The 22350-nt window shown below is 39.6% G+C and overlaps 1 protein-coding gene across 4 annotated transcripts in view; it reads right to left on the bottom strand.

The window, feature by feature from the left end:
- PTPRO (protein tyrosine phosphatase receptor type O) overlaps positions 1-22350 on the bottom strand; it is a 231611-nt gene that overhangs the window by 24174 nt on the left and 185087 nt on the right. For 2 of the 4 annotated variants that reach the window (XM_004281110.3, XM_049693991.1), the window contains 4 exons: positions 17844-17912; positions 15147-15230; positions 9786-9821; positions 6546-6627 (listed from right to left, as the gene is read on the bottom strand). In XM_004281110.3, the coding sequence (XP_004281158.2) occupies positions 6546-6627; positions 9786-9821; positions 15147-15230; positions 17844-17912 (271 nt within the window). The remainder of the gene's footprint in view (positions 1-6545; positions 6628-9785; positions 9822-15146; positions 15231-17843; positions 17913-22350) is intronic. The other 2 variants (XM_004281111.3, XM_049693990.1) reach the window with 2 other exon arrangements.

Below are 22350 nucleotides of genomic sequence, written 5' to 3'. Positions count from 1 at the left end.
TATGTGTTGTGTTGGCTGTGTTTGAAGCATACGGTCTTGAAAAGTGGGGCACAAACGCACGCACTGTATGCCTGGGTTGCCATAGCAACATACCTTAGGCTGGGTGGATGAAACAGAAATTTATTCCTCATAGTTCTGGAAGCTAGGACATCCAAGAATCAGGTACTGGCAAGGTAGGTTTCATTATGAGGCTTCTCTTGGTTTGTAGATGGCCACCGTATTACTGTGTGCTCAGATGATCTCTTCTTTGTGTGTACGTGGTGGGGTTGGGGAGAAGAGAAAGCAAGGTCTCTAGTGTCTCTTCTTATGAGGGCACTAATTTCATCATGAGGGCCCTATCCTCATGACCTCATCTAACCCTAACCACTTCCCAAAGAGCCCATCTCCAAATATACCATCACACTGGGGCTTGGACTTCAACATATGAATTTGGGAAGGTGGGGTATACCTTCGTTCCATAACATGTACCACATCTTCTCGGAAGAGCACAAGCTGTATTCTGGCTTTAGAGTCTGTAACAATGTCAACAGGTGATAAGCATTTGTTGTTTACTTTCGGATGAGGTTGGACATTAGAATCAGATGAGATAGATGACTAGACTACAGGACAAGTCAGGAGAAACAATGTGACCTGTGTTGTGGCCAGTGAAAGGTCCAATGGGACAGGGCAATGGCTGGTTGCTTTTCAGGTAAACGCAAAGGGAGAAGAAAGGATTTAGAGCAAGGTATTTAGTGATGTTCTGTATTAGTTCCCTAGGGCTGTCATGACAAAGTGCCACAAACTGGGTGGCTTAACACAGGGGTCCCCAACCCCTGGGCCACGGACCGGTACCAGACCACGGCCTGCTAGGAACCGGGCCACACAGCAGGAAGTGAGCGGCGGGCCAGCGAGCGAGCAAAGCTTCATCTGCCGCTCCCCGTCGCTCGCACTACTGCCTGAACCATCCCCAGCCCCACTCCCACCCCCAGGCCGTGGAAAAATTGTCTTCCACGAAACCGGTCCCTGGTGCCAAAAAGGTTGGGGACTGCTGGCTTAACAGGAATTTATCATCTTATAATAATGAAGGCTTGAAATCCGAAATCAAGGTGTCAGCAGGGACATATGCCCTCTGTAACCTACAGGGGCTCACCTCTTCCTAGCTTCTGATGGCTTGTGGCAATCCTTGGTTTTCCTCACTTGCAGGTGCATGACTCCAATCTCTGCCTTTGTCATCACATGGGATTCTCTCTCTTTCTCTCTGTGTCTTCACATGGCTATCTTTTCATAAGACCCTAGACATATTGGATTAAGAGCCCACCCAACTCCAGGATGACCTCATCTTAATTACATCTGCAATGTCTCTATTTCCAAATAAGTTCACATTCTGGAGAACTACGCAATTAGGGCTCCGACACCTATAACAGGTACTCTGAAGGAAGAATGGGAAACTTGGACACCTGATGTAATACTGGGTAAGAAGGATGTCAACCTCAGGACAGTCTAGCAATAGCTAGTAGGGCCCTGGGCTCCAGGATGGGTAACGTTCCAATCACTAGACAAATTACTAGTACAGGCACTTGGAAACAGAGACCAAAACTTAGGCAATGAGGAATGAGAGCAGAGGAAACTCAGGTCTGGGAAAAAAGTAAGACCCCTTCTGTAAGAACTGCTGTAGAGGGTGTGAGTTGACTTATTTCAGCAATGCTGCAGGTAGATCTCCAGGGAACTGGACTGAAACGCAAATAAAAACAGCTACAGTGACTTCCCTAGTGGTGCAGTGTTAAGAATCTGCCTGCCAATGCAGGGGACACAGGTTCGATCCCTGGTCTGGGAAGATCCCGCATGCCGCGGGGCAGCTAAGCCCGTGAGCCACAACTCCTGAGCCCACGTGCCACAACTACTGAAGCCCTCATGCCTAGAACCCATGTTCCACAACAAGAGAAGGCACTGCAATGAGAAGCCCACGCACTGCAGCGAAGAGTAACCCCCGCTCCCTGCAACTAGGGAAAGCCCGTGCACAGCAACGAAGACCTAACGCAGTCAAGAAAAGAATAAATAAATAAATAGTTAAGGTTTAAAAAAAAACAAAAACAGCTACAAATGGGAGCTACTACCAGAAATCAAAGATCATCTCCTATGAACTATGTGGCAAGTGATATAGTTTTGTTCTAACCTATGCAGCCACATCTCCAAACAAAGGTAGTGAGGGCTTTCCTAGCATCCTGATCAAACACAAAGTACAGAAATTAATGGCAAAATTAACAATACGTGCTATGTCTTATGGGATCTGAGATTCCAAGCTCTAAATTCTGGCTTTTTGAAACGTTCTCAACATGAGACAATAGAAATGAGAAATTGAATCTAATCCCCGAGTCCCAAACCTCCTTAAGAAAAGATGTATATTTTCATCAGAAGGATAATCAATCTTTCCAACAGATCTGAAATCAGATACAGAGTGAAAAAGGAATTTATTCAGTGAATGCAAATTAGCAACTCGTGTAGCTTCATGTATGACTGGTACTGGTAATACATGGAAATCCAGACAGTTTCAATTTGCATGATGTTTATAAATGACATAATGTCTCAATATGAGTGTGATCTTTCCATGTCAGTGTCAACATGAATACAGGTATTAAGCATTAATAGAAACAGAACAAATAACTGTCCGATACTGAATTTAGCTAGCCCAATTGATTCAGCCATCTCTATACCCTCTTGGGGTCCCATTAGAGCAAGAAACATTTTTTTTTCTTAAGCCTCCATTAATTATCAAGTTCAGGAAAATTTGAGGGCTGCCACGTGAAAGGTTTGACATTCACCCTGAAGTCAGGTATGAAAGCACAATGGGTCTTTGAAAATAGATGGGGTTACTCTGACACTGAACCTGAGGATGTGCGGTTGGGTGGAGTTGGAGGTTGGCAATTCCTGGGAGGCTGTCAAATGAAAAAGGAAGTGAGTCAGACCACTAGGTCACTGCTTAAGCAAATGTTAGTCCAAAACCTACAATCTGAGCCTGTGATTTAAAACAGACGTCTGGAGAGTAATTTGTATTTTCTCACCAGAGCAGAGATACAACATCAGGACTTGGCAGCAAATAAATTACATATTTGACCAATGATGTTCTAAGAACAAAGGTATATGGAAAAATATCCTTAAAATAAACAAAAATTACTAAACACGTCTTCAGGTCATGGAGTGATGGCTGATTTCATGAGTCAACTTGGCTACTCATAGCGCCAAGTTGCTTGGTCAAACATCAGTCTAGATGTTGGATGAAGGTATTTTTTTTAGCTGTAATTAACATTTAAACCAGTAGACTTGAGAAAGCAGATTACCTTCCATAATGTGAGTGGACCTCATCACTCAGTTGAAGGCCTTAAAAGATTGAGGTCTCCTGAGGAGGAAGGAATTCTACTTCCAGATTGCCTTTGGACTTGAGTGGCAACATCAGCTCGTCCCTGGGTACCCTATAGATTTCAGACTTGCCAGCTGCCACAGCTGTGTGAGCCAATTCCTTCAAATAAATCTCTCCATCTATCTATCTATCTATCTATCTATCTATCAGCTTCTATCTTCTATTGTATTATCATATATAGTATCTTCATATTATAAAATATAATTATATAATAATCATATAATATAATTATATAATAATATAGTTAACATATATATGTATGTATATATATGTATAAATGTGTATATACATATATATATATATATATATATATATAATGTATATGTCTCCTATCGGTTCTGTTTCTCTAGAGAACACTGACTAATATGTAAGAATTATAAAGCTTCGATGTAACCTTGTCCCCAATTTAGTCCAGTGTCTCTCCATGGAATACCACTGGCTTGGGACAATTCTTTATTGTGTGAGACTGTCCCACTCATTGCAGAACACTTAACATTGCTGTCCCTTTCCCCATTAAATACTACTCCCAAGCCATTAGGATGACCACACACCCCCAAACTCCCCCTAGGGCACTGCCTGGTACAGGTCCAGCTGAGAACCACTCTGTGTTCAACTTACCCATTCTAGAGATGAAGAAACTGAGGTGATGAGAAACTGATTTTTTCCTGTATTAATTAGTGGCAAAGCAGTAGTGAGGATCCAGGTTTTTGGACTCTCAGTTTGGTACCTTCCTATCTGCGTTATAAATCCTATGAAATAAGCTTGAATGTGTTCATTTATACCTTGAATATATAGAAGCCCTCAGCATATTGTAAACTGAATATTTAGTCATAAAATTGACCATTCAACTTTTCACATTTTTGAAGCAGCTGAAGCTCAGATCTAATCACTTATTGCGTGGTCCTCTCTTTGGGTATAATGCTCTTGGTTTCTGGTTTATCCACATGGTACCAATAAGAACTGTCCTTTTCTTCCGTAATTCTGCCCTCCCAGGCTGCAGACAGTGTGAGCAGACATCATTAGCCATGCCAGCCAATCAGAATCCTCCCCTGTTATTTTTTAAACTACGAACAAGAAAGACAATCAATGACTCCCTTTGGCAACCATAGGTGTGATACTCCGAGGCTGATTGCGGTCGCATTTTCCACTATGAGAAAGAGGTTGGTTTGCAGCCAAAGAAAGTGAGGCCAAGACAAAGAGAGAAGTAGAAATGAGAAATAAAAAGAGGGGGTCTCTTCAGGTGTGTGGTCCCTGATTCCAGCCATTCCTGAGACTGAGCTGCTTCCCTGCTCTCCTCCTGGTTTAGCTATTCAACCTTTCCTTTGATTATATGAGATACCTTAGTTATCCTTTGAACAAACTCCCTTCTTCTTTGGTCTAAACTAGTTTGAATTGTATTTCTGTCATTCACAACTGAAAAAAATATTTTCTTTTTACCAGAAAATGATTCACTGAATTTCTTTTTATAATGATGCAATTCAGAAGCACAGTAATAGTTACACTGGGGTTTGATGACATGAACTGGGGGTACTCCTAATCCTTCCAGGAGAGGCAGTGACCCTAGCTGTTCCACCAAGGTCATATCATCTGGTAGGAATTAAGAGACTGTGGCTGGGCTTCCCTGGTGGCGCAGTGGTTGAGAGTCCGCCTGCCGATGCAGGGGACACGGGTTCGTGCCCCGGTCCGGGAAGATCCCACGTGCCGCGGAGTGGCTGGGCCCGTGAGCCATGGCCGCTGAGCCTGCGCGTCCGGAGCCTGTGCTCCGCAACGGGAGAGGCCACAGCAGTGAGAGGCCCGCGTACCGCAAAAAAAAAAAAAAAAAAAAGGTAAAAAATAGAAGGTGTAACTACAATATAATTTTTATCAGAATTATCTAGATATTTATTTTCTTCTGAGTTTGGGCTTATGTTTTCTTATAAAAAGTGTCCTCCTTTCGTTGGTATACTCTTCTGAAATGCCATCCTCACCATAGATCTCCATTTCAAATTGAGTTTCTGTTCTTCGAGCTATAGCATTTGGTGTAGCATTTATAACTTCTCATGTACCTGCGTACAATGGATGACTGAGCCAGGCTTTATGTGGCATTTCTCGTGACACAGGTGATAGTTTGGGGGCTTTGTATTTGATAATGTATAACATCCTTCTCATCCTTAAATGCCCTGTTAGAATGAATACCCATACCAGGATTCCTGCTGATTCTTGCAGAACAAAGCTGTCCTTGGCTGATGTGAGGAAAGAAGAAATGAATATGGATAATGAGGAGAGAGCAGCTACATTCTACCACCTGGTGTCTCACAGGAAAAGCAGCTAAGCGGCTTTAAAAAAAAATGACATAATTTAGAAAAGTCACTTTATCTTTCCCTTATCCCTGGTCTCCTTGAGCCTTGCTGGAAGCCTGAAGAATGGGAAGCTATCCAGACTGTGTTCTGAGCTGTGAAATGTGTGGGAAGAAAACCTGAGGACCAGTTGGATCCCTCACACTACTGAGATCCTAGACCCTTTTCCATCTACTCTGACACATGTTCTCGGAATCAAAGAAATATGTGTGCTTCAGAAAAAGATGTTGCCAATTTTATTCTTCTTTTACCCAAAGCATGTGTAACTCTCTTTCTCCAATTTCTCCGAGAAAAGAAAACAAAACCCCACAAAGACATGTGCAGTAGAATGCCAAGAGTCCTACAGCAAAAGAGACACCAGGCTCTTACATGCTCAGGAGACAAAGGGTTCCAATTCATCCAACATCCACCCTTACTGTGTCCTAAGTGGCATGAGAAACACACTAAAAATCCCCTGAAAGAGAAATCGTTCCAGGTCTCAATCCTCAGCTTGCTTTCTCCCTGCACTTTCCATCCCCCTGGTTTTCAATGTTACCATTGAAAACTTCTCCTGTTACCATGTTTGTTCACCCCAGCACCCCCAGTACCTGCATCTCTTCTCTTCTTTCTTTCATTCGTGCCACCCAAACCCTGACCTCCTAACTAAGGGTTGACATCCTGGCTCTGAACCAGCACATTAGGTACCCCCAAGCCCAGTTACCATCCGGTCCATTATGAACCACACCACCAGCACTGCCTAGTGAGCAGGGGAATGACACTGGTATAAAGCCCAATTCCCCTGCCCACAGAGGGTAGGAAAAACTTTACTCACTCACCTCAAATTGAAGAGAAAATTTATAGTCAGAGTCTTTGGCCATATCCTTGATGTAGGCGTCAAAGTCATCCAGTTGCACCGGGCTTTGTCAAATACAAAGAAAGGTATGTTTTAAAAATCCTGTTGATAGGTGTCATATAGCGTTTAACACCATACTTCTCAAACATGAACAATTTTCTTGCAATTTTCTTCTTACTTCTCAGAGGTTAGCACTCTTTTTTTTTTGGTTAAAGTTACCAGTCGCTGATATATTATAATTAAAAAGAGAGCCCTATATATTAAACTTCCTTGAGGATAGGAGAAACCTCAGATTTTTAATTGGCTTTTACTTTAGCAGTAAAATATTACATATACACACACTCATACACTCACAGGTATATGTGTTGTTTCTAGAAAACTCCAGTTTATGGAAAAAAACAAAGGATTAGTCTGAAGACCTGTTCGAATTATAGTTTTACTTTATTTACCTAACTCTTCTGAGACTTAACATGCTCATCTATGAAAAATCAGAGTGATACCTACATCACAAGGTTGACACACAGTATGTTACAGATTACAGAAACGTGGAAGTTTAAACAGCTTTACAAGTGTAAGGAATTGTGCTGCACTGTCTTCCCAGAGCAAAGGCAGTGTCCTGGCAGGAAACATTTCTCCAGGGAGCTCTCAGAGCGTGTGCTCTCTCTCTCTCTCTCTCTCTCTCAGAGTTGTGTTCAGAGCCTTGCATAGCAAAATGGTTCAGGACAATCAAGTAACACATCTGAGTTTATGTTTCTGTATCAGTAGCAGAAGTGCTCACCTTCTTCCTTGTTTTTTTTTTGAATAAGAATTCGGTTTTATTTCCTGTGGTTTTCTCTACCCGCTTATCTCTTCTAGAGCCAACCTGTTCCCTGAGCTTCTTCAGGATTCCGCACTGTCACCTAACCCAAGCCTTTCCACCTTGACAGGGTCCACAGAGTTGACCTTTCCCTTCGTCTTGCTGCAAATTACTCCGCTTATATCATCTATCTGTGGTCTTATGCCCTATTAGCAAATACAAAGTATATGATAGATATTTGTTCAAAGTTGTCGATTAGCTAACCTGATAGATTATGTTAAGATTTTAGTTGATTTTTGAGGGTATTATACCTCCCAGATAATACATTCAAATTTTAATGGTTTTACTTAATAATGATAACATGAATGCCTTGTACCCTTAAGACACCCTAAATACTCTTATGCATCATCTTGCTGGGTTGATGGTTAAGGTAGACATGGACAACGTTAGCCCCACACTCCAGATGGAACTCCACAGAGAGCCCAGGCTGAGACAGTCAAATGAGTAGTTCAAGATCTCAGGGCTACTAAGCTGGAGAACCCTGGGTAGAAGCAGGGAGAAGGACTCCTGGTTAAAAGCTTTTTCATTCAACTTTGCCACCCTTCCAAAATAAACAGCTAAACGGGGGCGGGGTGGGGTGATCCTTCCCTGCTGTCTTGGCAGTGTGTTGACCTTAAAGTTGGACTTGATGATGCTGGTTCTCATCTCATTAAGAGGAAAATGGGGTTAGAAAAAGCAAAAGCAGGATGGAGAGGGGAAAGAGAGTCAGAGGAAGGACCCAGGAAGTAGAAGAATGAACATCAGGGAGAGGAAGAGAATGGTAAGGAGAAGAGAAAGAAAACTGGGAAGGAGCAGAGATCTATCAGTGGGACAAAGGTTTAGAGGGAGAGGAGGTGAGGAAAGGAGGGGCGAGGTAAGGGCTTACTGTGGTAAGGGGCGAGGGTAAGGGGTAAGGGGCAAGGGGCAAGGAGAGCCAAGGAGCATGGTGGTGGCAGTGGGGGGGCATTTGGAGTGAAAGAGAAAAGGTAAAGAGAAAGTAAATGGAAAGATGGGAGGAGTCCCTCAAAAATGGCTTGTAGAAGCTTATCCACTGCTTGATACCCAGATCCACTGCCATTTCTCCATCGTGGGTCTACTTCACAAAGTTTACCATTCTCTACTTTTATCAATAACAATACGTTAGAAACTGGAAAAAAAAAAAAAGGTTTGTAGAGAAGGAGGGAGGATGAGAAGGAAAATGAGAAGAGGGAAGGCGGAAGCTGGTTTGACTCGAGGTTTTGGCTTGCGGGCAGGTTCCACCATGTCTACGCTCCACTCAAACTTTGGTCCACATCCTGCTTCTTCTCTCTGCTTGGGTCTTGGGCTCCCTTTTGGTCCCAAGACCGTGTCCTCTAACTGCTCTAGTCTATGCCTCTGTACTTCACTTAACAACCCCACTAATAATTTTGGGCAAGAAAGTCTTTCTGTTTCTGTCCAATCATTCCTTTGGGCTGACAGCACCTCTCCTCTGCTTTGGCTGGTCTCGTCTCTCCTGCATCACTTGATATATGCCAATAGAATCCGTACTGATTTGAAATAGATTTAGGAAAAAATTATTCTGTCACCTATATGTGCCAAAATATTATATGTCACTCAAAGCTGAAGAGAAATCTTTTGCATCAATTTTTCTCTTGTGTTATGTATTCCATTAGCGCAGATACCATAGATTTGGCTGGGACCCCTAACTGCCTCCTTAATGAATTCACCAATATTCTATCCCAGGCAAGTATCAAGAATGAACTCTATTTATAGGAATGATCCACTCTTTATATGAAGAGTTTTTAACTAAAGGCCTGGAGGTGATACTCTAATTAGGCTTTTGAAATCAACTGACTGTTCATTTTCACCCATCAGAATTATAACTCTTATGACGTAACCGTTCAGTAGATAAGTGAAACCACAGGTTAGCTAAAGTAATTATCCTTTTCTGTTTATTATAAAGATTTCCTGAGACAGCATTTATCCAAGTATTTGTCACAACATCAAACAGAGTAACAGCCTTTCCCTGCAATAGGCACGAAATTTGAAGATACAAAATGTCAAAGGTTTTTGTACTACTTTGATGTAGCTAAATATTAGATTCCTTATAGATTTAGAATAGTAGACTTCCTTCTGTAAGACTTATAATTCCTAGCAACCCATTCCTTTTCAGATTTCACGTGGTGAGAATTTTCCTTATTCCTGACATGGTTTCTGTTGGTACACTTTCTTGGTGGTCACTGCCATCCATATGTGTAAACACACCTACGCATAATAGCTTAGCTATTTTAATATGCATTTGCCTCTTTCTTAAGCATCCCTTCTATTTAAAGACAGCAAACTTTTCAGTTTGGAAAGTGAAGATCATTATAAAGAATATTTTTAAATGAAATAGTAAGAAAAACTTACTTAGTCAGTTTCCTCTTTTTTAAACCATTTTTACTCCTGTGAATTAAGAAAAGAGAGGCAAATTTATCTGGGCAAAAGAACTGATTAACAAAATGATTAAACTTGAAGAACTTTAAATAATTACATCAGGCACTGCCATTTTATTTAATTTTTATTAAACATACCTCATGTTTGTTTAATTACTTCCCCTTAAATGAGAAGATAATGATAAAAATTCCAGATTCATGTTTTAAAACTCTGTTAGATTTCTGGGCCATACCTACACTTTATGTTCTAGATTTGCCAAAAAACTGAATTCTAGAAATATAACTTCTTGCTCCTGGTGATTAAGTTGCTGAAGTGCTTTGTAAATATATAGAAGTATTTCCTGTCTAGATACTCCAGATTCTACAGGCAAAAGGAAAGAATCGGGGAATAAAGGTGAGAACTGGTGGAGGGAGGATGGACATAATGGTTTTTAAATTAAGGAATAAAATAACCTTTTCGGACATTTTCATCGGGAATGTGAATTTGTGCTATCAGTGTTGTCACGTGTCATGTATTCTATTACGGCGTTGTTCTTATTCAGTTGTGAACTAGTTTTTCAGCTATCTGAAGAACTATACCTATTACCTGCTTGTTCTGAATTCATTGCTAGTCTGCAAGCTCAGACACATGTAATACTAACGTATGTTTCAGTTTATTATATTTTTAGGGTTTTTATTAAAAGGGGAACTATTTTCTACCAACACATAAGATAACTGACCTAAGTTAGCTAATGTTAAGATAGTATCTGCTGAAGGCCTTCATTATTGTGTTTAGATTGTCTTATATAAATGATATTGATACATGACTGAGTGTGACAATTTTTATAAGTAATTTTCAAAGGTCTTGAAATAGTGACGGAAGCACCCAGACTTTCAGAACATAAACAATCGATAGTAAATAGCCAGGTGTGATCTGAGTACTCTTATGTGCCAAAATATTTATTTATATTGAAAATTAGGAATGCTTGGGTAGCCGCATTTCTGGAAAGCCTTTAGCGGAACGAAGCACTGCTTCCTTCGGGCTTTCAGAGCACTTGGTTCATGAGTATTTCTTACATGGTCTGACCATCAGCTGTATATGTGCTCCTTGCTAGACTGTCCTTTGTCCCCCAGAGCTGAGCACAGTTAATGGAACACTAGCAGGTGGCCAATAAATGCTTATTTAATTGAATTGAAACAACACATTTTTGTTATGTCATCCTCACAATTTTTTCTAATGATGCAATTAAGGATTTGATATTAGACTTGGGCTCCTGAGGGATCCCACTGGGGAAATGGCACTTGTGGGTGGAGAGGAAGTAACGCAGCAAAGGAAATATCCATAAAGGCAAGTGGTGTACCTGGTTTTCCTTTTCTAGTTTCAGATAGTTTTTATTTCTTCTCAATTCTGAGTGAAGACGGTCCATTTTAATAGTTCTTGCCCTATTTTTTCTCCCTCATCCTCTCTTGGTTTTCCATACTTGGGATTTAGAGGTAATAGACATTCTAGTTTTAATTCACCTCTCCCTCATCCCCCCAAAAGACCACTGTCATGGTGTACCTCTTGAATAATTCTTTTACTCTGCTCTTGTGATGCTAATTTAGTTAACGTTAGGAATCCTACATTTACTCTGCAGAGTAGGAGCCCATTACTTTAGTGCTTGATGAAAACATAATGTTAGCATAATAAGGAACAGTTCTGATAATGTCAGGAGGCTGCCAACATATTTTGTGATTCAGAGTGAAATTAAAAAAAGAAAAACACAAAACCTTTCCAAATCCAAACAGACTCTAAGGGAAACTGGGAAGAAACAAATATATGTGGTAGGGTGACACTGAATACATTCAGTGCTGAAATATTAAGTCACTACTATTCCACAGCTGTGTGGAAACCTGATTCATGGAAGAGAGGCAGTATTTTTTTTTTTTTTTAGAGGCAGTATTTTTTTCTTTCAGTCTCATTCACTAATTGAATGAACCTTAAATATAATATGAAATTCTACCACATGTTTTGTATGACCTCTTGTTTTAAGTGTATGTCTTCATGATTTGTGTACAACTTTCATTGTTCTGATTAGATTTTGCTGAATTCCTGAAGATTCCAAAGGGTTCTTGTATCTTAAGGCTGTGGTACAAGACAGGACTGAATTATGAGACTCCACAGCAACACTGATAGAATTTTCCTGTATTTTCAATTGCCGTGCTGATCCTAAGACTCAAATCAAGGGATAATTCACTTTTAAACATGTAAATTCAGGTTTTGCTAGCAATGTTCACTTTAGTACTTTATGGAAAGAGCTCGTGTGTGTGCATGCCACAGTGACCATTTTGGGTGATGTTGAAGACATCATCTTATCATGGTGAAAGATTTTCTGAATAACTGATAACACCCATCCAACATACAGTATATATGCATACAGGATGATGTGCTTCTTTTATCTTTCCTCTTTCCCTTATACTAGATTAGGTTCAAAACCCTAATGACGTCAAGAAGTTAAGATGCATTCTTTATAAGTTCTTCAGGGTTATGACCATCTTGGAAAGCCCGCCAGAATGAAATTCATTCCAAAGAGGAAAACGAGGCAATGGCAGAGACATGGGGTTCACAGTGGTTAAAAACAAACAGAAACTAAAACCAAAAACCGTAAAGTCAAAAACTTTAAATGACCACAAATTCCTAAGCATTACTTACTCTTTCATGAGCTAAACAAAAATCATCCCCGCATCTTAAAAAAGGTCTTTAGAGTTATGTCATTCTCTGAATTGAACATACAACAACAAGAGAAAAGCTGAGCAGTTTAAACTAAGTATTGCATCATGCTTAAAATGCCAACTGCTGAGGATTTAGAACAGACAGATGAATGTGAATAGGGCATGAGGGGACCATGATAGCAAAAAAAGAGAGTAACAACACTGAATCCAGATAGAGCTGGTCCAATTGAGATGGTTTTCTTTGAACAGGAAATACAATCTGAGATCAATAAAGTCAGAAATCCTGGCAGAATACAATCTTGGGACTAAGCCAATAGGGCCCGTAGGCTCTACACCGGTTCTGCCACCACCTGGGAAAAGGTTTGAGCAAACTATGAGGGAGAGAGTCTCTGGATTTCCACACAACCATCAGAGGCATCAGGTGGATTTTAGACAATCAACAGGAAGATATCTTTCCAAGAAGTTGATAGTTTAGAGACAAAGCCGGGCAGTGTTAAGAAAAGAGAGTGTGGCTCTGTCTCTTGGGGTGGTTGTTAACGGGTGGGTGAAATATGAAGACAAACACATCTAGAGGAGGATTTTAAAAGACTGTATAGAAATGAAAACAGGGGAGAATACCCACAACTTATTAGATGTAGAGAAAAGTAGCAAAGAGTAGGGAATTCGGGTGAATTTGTGAGAGTACTGAGTTGGACTTGAAGGATCAGGGACCATGAATTTTACCTCTTTTATTTCTGGCAGAGCGCAAGTCTAGGGCTGAAAACAGTTTATGTTCGGTATCTTTTCATTGGTTAATATGTGTGTAGTTTACGAAAAGTGTAGAAAGCCTGGGGCTCTATGTTTTCCCTTCTCTTCTCACCTGGAGAAAACCATTTTCAGCCTCAGGACCATTCTTCTAAAGACTACTGCAGGGCTTCTTTTCCCCCCTAACTTAGGTCTCATGTTATTTGATCAGTACTATAAATAGCAGACCTTGAAGGAGTTGCTAGAATTCCAAAATATGTGTTCATCAGGGGGACCTATTAAGAAAGACATGCAAACAAGCATAGGCCTGCCTGATATAAGCTTAAAACAAACTATGGAAAATGAGAAAGAGAATTAAGTAGGGAAAGGAATAGAACATTACATGCGTCTTTCTTTTGTTTTAATTGAAATCTGTAGAGGGTACGCTAACAGTACTGGCTCCAAGTATTCTAATGATAGGTAGAATACTTGAGGATGATCAGTAGATGTTAAGTTCAAAGTAAATGTATATTTTGAAAGTCAAGATGGAATTGATGTGTATCATGTGATGTTAAGTACTTAAAATATTGGTTGACCATGGGGAAGTCCTATACTGGAGACTTGTTATTAAGAATCAACTTAGAATAATGGTGAAGGGGTCCTCGTCCTCATCATCCAGTACATTCTTCTGAATTTGTTGCTTATACATCAGTGTCTACCATATTTCAAAAGTTTTTCACCTAGCTCTCTTTTAAAGAAAATACAGATTGCGGTATTAACAATCTCCACTGTGAGAAAGTTCTTTTTTTATTCTTTTCCCACTGCAACTCAAATTCTAACTTTGCCCACTGTATTTATTCTGTCTCGGAGAAGCCAAAGAATGTTTGATCAATTGTCTTTTTGAATAGCTAACTCTCCGGATTGCTTTAAATCTTGAACTCCGCCCCCAACCCTCCATGAACTTTTTTTTTCCCCAGTCCATGAACTACTTTTATTGCTTTTATCTGAGTCCTTCTCAAATTGTCCAGGTTTCTGGATCTGTCTGTACATAATTTAGTACCTAAACATCATGGACTAACATTAAGGATAATGATTTTTTTTTTCCCTCTGGGAAACTGCTACCTTTATACTTATGGCTCAGAAAAAGAAACAGCCCTTCTAGATAGTTTAGTCTCAGAATTGAAAATCATTATTATTGTATATTATAAAAACTGAAAAGGATACTCTTTGAGATTTGATTATTAAAATGATTTAAAAGTCAAGAAAATAAGAATTTATAGGAGGCTGCTTTTTAGAAAGGAAAGAATAGATTTCAGAGACACTTGGGTTTAGAACCTGAATTTTCTATATAGTCATATGATGTTAAGATAGTTAGTCTCCTTATACCTCTATTTCCACATCTGTAAAATGGTGCTGATAACAATCTCTGCAGAGGTGTGTGGACAATTAAATGAGAAGATTATACTAAGAGGCTTGCACACAGTCAGTTGTTTAATATTCGCTGAGTGAGCATTATTATAAAAACACGAAGGCCCCAAATACATAGTATTCTGGGTTTCTTTACCTGATTACATTTTTTCCTTCTTGGAAATAGGGAGCTAATCAATGGAAATGGTGAGAAAAATGAAAGGCATCATTTGTAAAGATGAGAGGCCATGGACTGACTCAATGAAGAAACAAATAACTTAGCAATAAATGGAAGAAAAGCTTGTCAAGAACATCACAAGAAGAACATTCAGTTGGGAAAACATTATAGTTAGCATCTTGGTACCATTAGCTGCTTTAATCCATTTCAATACATAATTAATAATTTTACATGCTTCAAACACATAAAATCATTAAAAAGGATTTTCCCTTTGGTTTACTTCCTGAAAGCTAACTTTTAAAGACTTTGTAAACAGTAAAAAAAAAAATCACTTACCAAGGATTAATATAAAATGCCAAAAGATAATCAGTCCAAAGACATGAGGGTAGCAGGGTTAAGAAAGCAAATATACTCCTACGCCTGTGAGCATTAATAGATAACAGATGTAAAGATGAAAAAGTGGCAAGAGTTAGTAATACAAACTGTGAACAGTAAATTACCTACTGGGATCAATTAAAATGACAAGCACGTTAATTACAATTAAATATTCCATTCTCTGAAATTTAAACGAGAAGACTTAAGTGCTATCATATTGCCAAAATCAGTTTTATTCACATCTTATTGTAATCAGACATGTTTCTTTCAACTTGGTTTGTGTCAATTAGCCTGCTGTTAGGTGATTACGTTTCGCATTCAGTTAAATTCGGCTCTGAAATGCCTCATCCAGTTATCTCGAGTCTTATTCTTGGGTATTACCCTTGCGATGCTTAAGCCTATTTTAAGAAATCTAACATTTGATAGCTAACAGCAGCTTGTGTATGGAATACAAATGGTTAGTTTGTGTATACTGATTTTGGTAAACAAGTTTTCAGGACACATTCTTATAAAACTGCACTGTTAGGTGCGACTTTCTGTATTATTTTAAGTATAAATTAATATATCACTTCCAAAAAATAATCCTTAAAACAGAGGTATGGTATGACACCCACGTATCATTCATTTAAAATAAGTAGCTCATCAGCTGTCTAGTTTGTAATCTTTTTTTTTTTTTTTTTTTGCGGTACGCGGGCCTCTCACTGTTGTGGCCTCTCCCGTTGCGGAGCACAGGCTCCGGACGCGCAGGCTCAGCGGCCATGGCTCACGGGCCCAGCCGCTCCGCGGCATGTGGGATCCTCCCGGACCGGGGCACGAACCTGTGTCCCCTGCATCAGCAGGCGGACTCTCAACCACTGCGCCACCAGGGAAGCCCCTAGTTTCTAATCTTATACTCAGTTGAGTGGGAGCAAAATTACTTAGCTTCACATTAACACTAATGCAGACTGTTAATTTTAAATGCCTGGTTTGAATCAAATTTCAGATATTTAGACCAATTTTAAAATAGAACATCTATTAATGCAGATTTTAAAATAGGCTATGGTTGTATCTATAGTTATTCTGAGAATTAGGGGAAAAATGATGTCACCTTGTCACTTTAGTTATTACAAATATCCCCTGAGATATGTCTTCTCAGTTAACGAGAAAATGCCAGTGTTGGCAAAACTGTCTTTGCCCAGAGCTGCAAGAGAATTTTCTTAATTTTATAGAACTGTCCTGAAATGAATTCTCTTTTGCCTCAGTTCTCCCATAAATGTTCTCTCATAAATTCCGTAAATTGTGACCAGTTGTGTAGTTAGTCAATACGTAGCTCTCCTGAGTCACAGGTATAATGGGATCAATTCCTAGATGGGCCCCTCATCACTGCTCTATGACTGGGCCTTTTTTAAGGGTAGGCCAGGCAAGAAACAAACATCAGTGAGTCAGCCTCTTAATCTTGGAAAAGGTGTTAATTACATTTGGACAAACCTAGAAATGTTTTCTAACTTTTTACCAGCAAGAGTTTATGGGTTTCTCTTGACAGTTGAATTAATCAGATTTGAATAGCAAACTTTATCAGATTTGAATAGCAAAAAAAATTTGAATAGCAAAATGGAATTTTGTTCTGGTCGAACTTTTCGACTAGTACAGCATATTTTCTGGTTAAAGAGAACCCTATTTCACCTAGATTTTTCACCTAGAGTGGATCTCAACTAGTGTCCCACTTAGGGAAGTAGAATTTACGGTTTAGATAAGGCCATTCCTCCCTCATTAATTCCGCGGCTAAAATTTCCTGTCTCTACATATTTATTTCTGTCAGAGTAACCATTTTGGGGGAGTTAGGAGAACAGAAAAAAAAAAATCACTTACTGAGGATTAACATGAAATGTATGTATTTAAATGTGCTTTGCATGGTTGCTTGTGAAAGAAACAAACTAGATCACGTAAGCAGTGCTGGCTTCATATTAAGTGGTTAGTTAATCAGCAATTTTGTTGGGTATTAATTGCTCTGTATATTAATTAATATATTAATATATATGTTAATTCCCATGGATCGCTGTTAGGTATAACATCAACAAATTCAATCTCTTGACAATGCTTTCTTAATTCTCAGAATATATCCTCCCTCCTTAATACTCAAGCATAAAGAAACATGAGGCTATGTTTCTCAGGGAACTTTCTTAGCTTTGATACTTATCTGCCTGTAAGTGTAAGACCTGAGAGCCCTGGGCTGTATACTTCTGCTGGATTTTTGAACAGAATGGGTAGCTCATATCCCCAGGCACTGAAATGTGAGTTTTAAATAGAGACGCTGCTCTGTCTCCCACTGCTTCCCTGGAGTCTCCCCTCCTGCCTTCAACCACACTTGTTCCACGAGGCTCCTGTATTATTAACCCTTCTTCAGCCCAGTTGTGGGCAACTTGTACAACTGCATCAGTCCTTTGTGTAATATAGTGAATACCCAGCAGACTACCTCATTTTCTCTCCTTCTTACCTGAATTAAACGTATATATACTAATAAGCTCTGTGAAGTAGATGTCACCTTGAAGTCTACTATCACCGAAATTATGAAAGGATAATCAGGCAAAACCTTCTATCGCCCAAAGATAGTACAATCAAGTTGAGAGCACACATAGCATAGGTAAGCCATCTAGAGACTTGTTCTGAAACAATACTCACCAGTTGTATGGAAGCTTTCCATCCCGCTCTAAGGATGCAAAATTGACAAAAGTCCCTGCTCCACACTCCCTGTTGGAAAGGAACCACAAGATCAAAGTTAGTGCTTCACAGAGCACTCTTTACCTTGACATGAGAGCCTTTAATGGCTAATCATCACAGCATTAAATTTTAAAAAAGCTAATATAAGTTGCATGTATTCTTCTTTCCGATACAATGCAATATAGAAAAATAAAACAATTTTTCACAAGGGCGCACACACCCAAATCAAGTTATTTGAAGCCAGAAGGATTCAGTTCACAACACTTACCAAAGGGCGCTCATGATGCTAACATAAATCGTTCAACTATGTGGGGTAGAATATTTTTTACAAAGCCTTCAATAGTAAGGTATAGAAATTCTCCTAGATAGACTAAGGGTTTTCCATTTTTAGCAAATATTTTTTGTTTTTATAGCATTTTGATTTCCTCTCTGTAATGATAGTGGATCAAACTGGATTGTTTTCTTCCTTCAAAAATTTCCCCTCATGTTGTGATGCCCATACTATTCATCACTTGAGAGGAAAAGAGTGATACGTACTGAAATAGATTGGCTTTCGCAGAGTCAGTAGAAAATACTGTTAGTTTTTTTTCCCAGAAGTGGAGGAAAAAGGTCAATACAATTCTCATGCTTTCTCCACCTTTTGTTTAATATCATGCATAAATAGCATAGCTCACTGGGGTGCATACCTCTCATTTTTTCCCTCTATATGAAATTGATGGACTTATTCAGAATTGAAGCAGAGATTTTGACATTGGCATAATGTGCTAATTACTTCAGTTATCTGCCTGTTCTAACTTGAGTGTTCTAAGGATAACTTTCTTCCTTGAAAAATACACTAACAGGGACTTCCCTGGTGGCGCAGTGGTTAAGAATCCGCCTGCCAATGCAGGGGACACGGGTTAGATCTCTGGTCCGGGAAGATCCCACATGCCGCGGAGCAACTAAGCCCGTGCACCACAACTACTGAGCCTGAGCTCTAGAGCTTGCGAGCCACGACTACTGAAGCCCGCGCGCCTAGAGCCCGTGCTCCGCAACAAGAGAAGCCACCACAATGAGAAGCCCGCACACCGCAACAAAGAGTAGCCCCTGCTCGCCGCAACTAGAGAAAGCCCGCGCGCAGCAACGAAGACCCAAAGCAGCCAAATATAAATAAATAAATAAATTTATTAAAACACAAAAAGACACTAACATTTCATTATTTTGTGCTGCATGTATTATAAATTAGATATCAAGTAATTTTCCTGCGTCAGTTTCCTGTATATGGCATTTATTTTACTCTACCTCAAGGCTTTGTAATCTGGGGTCCTAGGATAGAATTTAGGGCTCTATGAACATACGTGGGGAAAAAAGTACATCTTTATTTTCACAACCTGTAACTGAAATTTAACAATTATTTCAATTATTAAAGCAGGCAACAAGCCCCGATAACATCATCAGCACTTGTGAGATTTGCTAATAGAAACGGAAGATATTTTTCTACAATAGACCTGCTGCAGATGTTGAAATATTGTTCATCGTCATCACTCTGATGAAATTATGAGATTGCTTAGATACTCTACTAAATATTGTTATCTAATGTGTTAATAAAGCATATAACACATTTGTTTTCTGAATACTTTGATTACCATATTTTCATATAATTAATTTCTTTTTTAATCCTATGTGTTTTATGTTATGCACTGAGAAAGAAAGCATTATCCTTGGAAGAAATCTACAGGCTTCATTAGACTGCCAGAGAGACTCATGCTCAAAAAATGTTAAGAATCTCTGCTCTAATGACCAGCTGGCTGAAGTAGAATCACTTCTCCTAAATATTTTGCTGTATGCATCACAAGGATGTTCCTGCAATAATGCCATCATAAATACCACTACTTCCATTTCTACTCTGTTACCACTCCTTCCACTATTACTATTATGAGCTAACATTTATTGCATGCTTCCTATGACACTATGCTGTTACTGCAGTATTGCTCCTAACCGTCCACTAATGTGGGGTTGTTATCATTTTTTTTTTTTTTTTTTTTTTGTGGTACACGGGCCTCTCACTGCTGTGGCCTCACCTGTTGCGGAGCACAGGCTCCAGACGCGCAGGCTCAGCGGCCATGGCTCACGGACCCAGCCGCCCCGCGGCATGTGGGATCCTCCCGGACCGGGGCATGAACCCGTGTCCGCTGCATCGGCAGGCGGACTCTCAACCACTGCGCCACCAGGGAAGCCCTCATTTCTTTTTGATAAATGTTCTTTCCCTTGCTTCCAGGCTACCACAATCTTAGTTTTCCCTCCACTCCACTGGATGCCTTGTCAGTCTTTCTTTTTTTGCCATTATCTTTTATTTTCCCTCTGAAAATGTTAATATTAGATGGTGCTGATGGTCTCTTCTCTAATATACGCTTAATTCCCAGGCTTCATCCAGTCTACAGCTTTAATACCATTTGTATGCTAAGAACTCCCAAATGTATATCTTCAATCCAGACTTCTTTCCTGAACATCAGACTTTTATGTTCATCTGCCTACTCCACACCTGCACTTGCAGTCCCCTCCAACTTAACATTTCTAAAACTGGGGTCTTGATGTTCCCCCAACTCTGAAATCCTCACCTAGAATCCTATGTGAGTTGATGGCAACTCCATCCTTTCTGTTGGTAGGACCGAAAACCTTGGCGTCATCCTTGACTCTTAATCATTTCCATTCCAAGCTCAATTTGCTAGCAAATCCTGTTAGTAAACTCCTCTATTTTCAAAATATATCCAGAAGAGGATCATTTCTTCTTACCTCCATTGCCACTACTCTGGATTGAACCAATATCATCTCTTGCCTGGATTAGCTGGCTCCCCCAGTTAATATACTCGCTTTTGCCTTTGCCTCAATACAGACTCTTTTCTACATGAAAGTCAAAATGAAAATGTTAAAATAGAAGTCATATCTTCTGCCCCAAATTTTGCAATGGCTGCCCTCTGCTCAGAATGAAAGTCAAAGTCCTGATAATGGCTTATGAAGCCCTATAGGACCTTACATCATCTCCCGCTATTCTTCCCTTCATTGCCTCTGCTTTAGCTACGCGAACCTCTTCCTTGAACCTGCTAGTCGTGCTTCTGCCTCAGGGCCTTTGCTCTGGCTGTTCCCTCTACTGGGCACACTCCTCCTCCAGATAATACATGACTAACTTCCTCACGTCCCTCAAGTCTTTTCTTAAATGTCACCATTTCAGTGAGGCCTACCTGCCTTCCAGGGCTCCTCTCATCCCCTTCATGCCTGAATGCTAATCTCCTTTACTCTATTGTTTTTTTCTTATCATCTGCTAATACACCACAGAATCTTCTTACTTTCATCTTTATTATTTCTTGTCTACCTCCTCAACGAGCATACAAGCTCTACGAAGGCAGAGATTTTTGTCTGTTTTTGATGCAGCCCATATCCCAAGCATGCAGGGGAGTCTGACACACAGCAGGTATCCATTAATATTTGTTAAATTAATGAATGAAGTTTCAGCGAACTGCACATGGTTGTGTAGGTTGTCAATTAGGATTTGACCCCAAGGAGTGTAATTTCAGAGCTTTATATTCTAGCCTCAGTGCTGTACCACCGCCCTCCCTATCCTCCTAAGATTTGTTCAAACACTAGCACTCAAGAAGCTTGATTTTTATATTCAGAACTAATCCCTTTTCTCGACTTTCATGGTATCCCATTTTTACCTCCTTTCTGCTACAGGTCAGTTTATACCTTTAAATATATTTATTCATGTATTTCCAGCTAGGTGCTAACTTCCTAGTGGACAGCTTGGATTTCTGATTTTTCTTTGATTGTGCTATCTAAGGCAGTGATTGACTCATTATCAGATGGATAAGTTTATTTATGAATAACTAAATGATAGAACTCTGAGAAAGGACAGATGTTAATTGACAATTCAGCAGGCTAGCATCGGGCAAATATAAATTTTATACAAATTTCCCAAACCCAGTAACACTCAACTAGGCAATAGTTTTTTATTTTTTTTTAAGAGAATTGATGGATTGTTTTGATAATATAGAGGATCACAGAAAGTACTTGCAAATGTGCTCTGATAAGAAGTGCATCAGTGGTCAAAGAAAATAGGGAATCAACAAAATCATAAATCAAAAGACTTTCCTAACTGCAAGCAAAATGAAACTGCCTGCAGCCCTGGGTAGGAACTAATAGGAGGACTTGAAGGGACCTACTCATAAACTCTAAAAATATTTTCTTCCTAAACAGCTTCAACAGAACTAATGAGGGAAGGGATTATTTTTCTTTCTTGTGGTCTCCATATATATTAACTCCTTTCATTAATTGTACTGAGTAGGCATAGATCTTTCTTTTACTCCAAAATATATTTGGAAGTATCCAAATATAATGAATGAATCCCAATGTATGGGCTACTTAAAATGACAAGATTGATAGTAAGAGGTCTGACTTTGTGTAAACAATCTTTTGCTTTACTATTTCAATGGTA

The sequence above is a fragment of the Orcinus orca genome, chromosome 11, assembly GCF_937001465.1.
Source record: "Orcinus orca chromosome 11, mOrcOrc1.1, whole genome shotgun sequence".
Taxonomy (NCBI): domain Eukaryota; kingdom Metazoa; phylum Chordata; class Mammalia; order Artiodactyla; family Delphinidae; genus Orcinus; species Orcinus orca.
The sequence above is the reverse complement of the archived record's forward strand: the minus strand, read 5'-3'. Positions and strand labels throughout refer to the sequence as shown.